Source organism: Neovison vison, chromosome 13 (genome assembly GCF_020171115.1).
Source record: "Neovison vison isolate M4711 chromosome 13, ASM_NN_V1, whole genome shotgun sequence".
Lineage (NCBI taxonomy): Eukaryota > Metazoa > Chordata > Mammalia > Carnivora > Mustelidae > Neogale > Neogale vison.
The window spans coordinates 99,567,501-99,572,303 of NC_058103.1; the positions used below are offsets into that span (position 1 = coordinate 99,567,501).

Here is a 4,803-nt window from a genome sequence, read left to right on the forward strand (position 1 = left end):
TACGTGGAGAAGAGTGGAAGACGAGAGAGGTTGACGAGGAGGGTAGCTGGAGAGAGAAAGGGAAGATAAAGAGACAACTTATTGCATTCGCTCAAGCAAGAAATGTTTAGAAAAAGAGGTCTGCCTTAACAGCTGGCAGCCTTGTGTACCTTGGCTCGAATACGGAAATTCTCCAGGTGTCTCTCACGTGATTCCTTCAGGATCTTCTTCACTCGGGTCTTGTGGCAATGTAAGAGCCACGCAATGGAAATCACACCTGATGCCCACTTCTGCTGGCGATACAAGAGGAATAATTTTCTTGCTCTGAAGCATTTCCATGTGGCTTGGATCTTGTTGGCAGCCTCTGACCTTCCATCTTGGCCCTTGTACCTTTGCCCCGGAAGATTTAACATCATCTGGATATGAAGTGGGTTCTCTAACAGTGTGAGAAAGTCGTATCTGGTAAGTTTATTCTTCAGCTCAAACTCTGGAAGGAAGGCTACCAAATTGTTCCCTTTTATTTTAACTTCTGGTATTGCATAGTCCCTGAGAAACTTCTTGATGTGTTCCAAGAGAGAAAAAATACTTCCCCAAGATAAATTAAAATGTTCCTTGAATGCTAAGAAGTCTGGGGCTTCCTTGTCTATGACACCATTATAAATAAAAAAGTCATAATCCCATGGTGATTTCACAGTTCTCGAAGGTGTTGTGACTTTCATGATCTGTGAAAGAAAAGTGTCACAAGAGATGAAATAGGATTGCAATCTATTTTAAATGAGTGGTCAAGACAGGCACTATCACATTGTCATTTACTACCCGATGCTGGGAAAATATGCATCCCAGTTTTGACTTACATACATGGCATAATTGGGAAGTCTGGCTAGTATATATCATGAAACTCATCACCAGAAGAATAGCTTAGAGGTCACTCAAAGCTATTATCTTTTCTATAAAAGTATTATAAAATCGCTCAAGGAAACTGATCATATAAAAGTTTACTCTGCTATGGTCAGCTGACTCCATAATCTCTGTGATCAACTTTTTACACATGCATGTATGGAACCATGTCATTGCCTTCTCATTCATTCATAAATTATCCACCAGTCTTGAAAAATGGTGAAATCTTTCTTTGCAGTCTCTATGATAACTTCAGATATGCTCATCAAAGCTGTCTATCTATTCTAAGAGGCCATCAGTTTCCAGCATTTCCATTAACCTTTTGTTAATATCCAAGAGTGATTTTTACAAGGAGAATTATATTGTGTGTGATCACCCTTGCCATTCTCTAGGTTTCTCTTGACATATGTTCTTTTATTCTTAAATCTGGTGTCTTCTTAGGGGACATACCTGAAGTTGTCCCCAGGTAGAGAGAATCTGAAATCTCATAATGAATAAAACTAAAGAAGCATTGGCTTTTTCATCTTGCTTCTACGACTGAAATTTTAAGGCGTAGAAACATTTCATTTATTTTTAAATGTCAAGAAGGTTCTCTAAGAATGGGATGATGGGCAGTTTTCTTCCTTGTACTTTTCTGCATGAAACAGAATGGAATAAGTGTGACTTATGAGAGACTATGGACTCTGAAAAACAATCTGAGAGTTTTGAAGGGGCGGGGGGTGTGGTTGGGGGAACAGGGTGGGGGGTATTAGAGAGGGCACGGATTGCATGGAGCACTGGGTGCGGGGCAAAAACAATGAATACTGTTACGCTGAAAAGAAATAAAAATTTAAAAAAATAAAATCAGAAGAGGTTTGGATGACAACAACAACAAAAAAGTCTCACATATCCCTTAAAAAAAAAAAAGAGATGGAAATTGTGTTATATCTGTGTCAATGTGAAATCAATACATTTCATCACTGAAACTTCTTGCACTAGAAAAATAGACACTCTGCCCCATTGGTCTAAATATTCCTAATGGTCTGGGGTATGGGGAGGGCATAGATGTTTCACACCCTCCCTTCTCTTCTGTAAGGCAGGTATCAACTTACTGTGTTGATCGCTTCTTGCTTAGGGATTTAAGGAACAGATTGTCTTCAGTATGTCAGCATTTACAGATGTATAAGCCTATCTTTACCAAATTGTAGGATTGTATTACTCTCTGCATTTTGAAGAGTTTTCAGAGAACTCAAAGAAAAGGACCCAAGTAATTAATCAACAACTACTATGCCACAGGACTGTATTGAGTATTACTGTTCGATTGTTCATGCTTTGTCCTTATTAAACAAGTATTAACTGACATTCATTAACAAATTCAAGTCAGAAAGCTATCTAAAAGAAAAGTAAGCTAAGACATGACTTACAATGAAAGGACAGTAAGTAATCACAATTTGTTATTTTTTTTTAGATAAAGAAAAGAAAACCCTCAAATTCTTTTTCTTTTGTCAGGCTCCAGGCTGTGGAATAGTTAGACTGTCATCTCAAATAAAAATGTGGAAAAGCAAGTGTTAAGTCCAAGAGGGGGGATTTCCTGAATGTTAGAGGCTGGCTTCCAACAGCAGTGAGCTTTTTCCTACTCTTCAGAATTGTTATAGGCATAGGAATGATGGAAAAAGCCTTCTTGCCAAGACTCTCACCCTTTCTGATCTTCTCAAGGCACCAAGAGAGGATGCAAACTGTCTGGTGGATGAGGACTAGTTCCTTCCTGTGGATGGGCAAGAACATTGGAGAAGCAATGCCTCCTGTAGCAAACATCAGGAGCCGCAGCTGGTGAAGATAAGCGGCACGTGTCCCAACAGAAACGGCCCGTGGCTGCATTTCTGTCTCCCTCAAGAATGCAGTCTGATGGTGGCTTCCCATCATCATTAGAATTCAGAGAATTAGAAATTGAGAATCAGAATTGAGTAGAAGGACCAGACTTCATGAGTGAGGTACAGACACGTACAGTCATCACAGATGGACATGTCTGCCGCTGGCTGGTCCTGCTACTCACGTGTTGGATCCTGTTGACAAGACCCTGAGATTTCACTAAGAAGTGCAGCTCCAGACGGGAGGTCTGCCGGGGAACCTGGCTTCCTTGGAGCTGGGACAATCCTTTTGAAATTCCTTATCTTTACACAGACTCCTGTGGAATTGGGGCCAACAATGAAAATGGAGCAACCTTGGGAGAAGATTTTGAAAGGAGAAGGTTCTCAGGTCTCTCTCAGGCAGTGCCTTCCAAAGGCATAGGCTTAGGGCGTCCATGTAGAGCAGCAAATGCCTTGCAGATCTTTGGAAAGAATAGCCCTGGCCCGGGAGTGGGCTTCCAGAATTTAACCGTGGCCATTTCAGAACAAAGGGATTATACCTCCCTACCTTCTTGGGTGATATTCCGGTAAAGACCTGTTCTCAAAGGAAACACACTCTTGGACATCAACTAGACCACTCAGGCACGGGAAGCTATGGGTTTGGAGTCAGCTAAAGCATCACTGTAGTACATCTGTCACAGAGAACGCCACACTTGGGAGCACTTCATACTTAGAGCTGGAAAAGACATGTGTCTCCAGAGAAAGCCTTCCCAAATTAAAGCAGTGCATCAGCATTGTGGGATCCATTGAGCAGGTAAAGACAAAGCTGCTTCACAGCCTGCTAGGAAGAAGAGCCCTGATTAAAGGTCATGCCATGCGTCAGATTCCGGTTCCTTCTGTTATTCTTCCTTTACTATTTGTCTCCATGAACTTGTCGACAATTAAATAATTGCCTGCCCTCTTTCCCTCCTCCTGCCTTCCTTCTTTCTAGTCCTTCCTTCTAGTCCTTCCTTCCTGCCTCTTGTCCTCCCTTCCCCCTTTGTTTTTGTTTTGTTTACGATATGCTGTCCACCCATATGATGTTACCCAATCGCAACACTGTTTTCCTTCTAGCAAGGATGGCTCTCTGTCCTGCCATCCACATTCTCTCCTAGTCCTTCCCGACTAGCTACACCTGGCTACACCTTCGCCAGAGCCCCAACCCGTGGCCATGGCCTAATTATTAGCACGCTGCTCTAACTAACCAAATCATCTAGCTGGGGAAAGGCTCTTTGTTATTTGCAAAGTGTTACTATTAATTAGGTAATTTTGAGAGTTTCTGGAGCCATTATTTAAGAAAAATTCTAAATTGAAAACGAAACAAAACAAACAGGAAGGCAGGGTGATGATTACACACGTCGGTAAGTCACAAGGGTGAAGCGAAAAAGAAGGAGGCCGGGTATTACCTCCCAAACTTCAGAAATTACTGCCCAAAGAAGAACTCTAGGAAAAAGGGGTGCGTATTTCTAAGCGGATTGTCTTTATGAGAAATGTTCCTTTCATACATGTGGATAGATGCGGATGTAGGATTAAACCATAGCTGAGCGTCCCTAAAATAAGATATTACCAAGATCCCCTTGCGGTAAATAATCAAGTATTTGGGATAATCCAACATGGATATCATTTTTAGGGAAGGATTAACCTAGAAAGACTAAATTGCCTTTTTTTTAAAAAAAGATTTTATTTATTTCACAGATCACAAGTAGGCAGAGAGGCAGGCAGAGAGAGAGGAGAAAGCAGGCTCTCTGAGAGCCCTATGCGGGGCTCGATCCCAGGACCCTGGGATCATGACCTGAGCCAAAGGCAGAGCATTTAACGCACTGAGTCACCCAGGCTCCCCAAGACTAAATTGCTTTTGGACTGCATAAGCTAACGTTCCCTTTCTCAGATGCTCATACATATCCGTTATTAATTAGCTTTGGCAATTCTGTTGTGTGAACACAAATAAATTCCTCCCACCATTTTGGCTCTAAGTGAGCGCTTAGATTCAGAGTAGGAGTGAACTGACCCTCAGAGATCGAACGTGCATTAGTTCGTTCGATAAACGAAAAACCAGAGATGC

At 41.8% G+C, this 4,803-nt stretch overlaps 1 protein-coding gene across 2 annotated transcripts in view; it reads right to left on the reverse strand.

Moving 5' to 3' along the window:
- The window catches only part of IQCH (IQ motif containing H), a 101,183-nt gene extending 100,485 nt beyond the window's left edge, over positions 1 to 698 (reverse strand). For both annotated transcript variants that reach the window (XM_044229596.1, XM_044229597.1), the window contains exon 1: positions 150 to 698. In XM_044229596.1, coding sequence (XP_044085531.1) covers positions 150 to 698 — 549 coding nt within the window. The remainder of the gene's footprint in view (positions 1 to 149) is intronic.
- Positions 699 to 4,803: the final 4,105 nt, after the last annotated feature.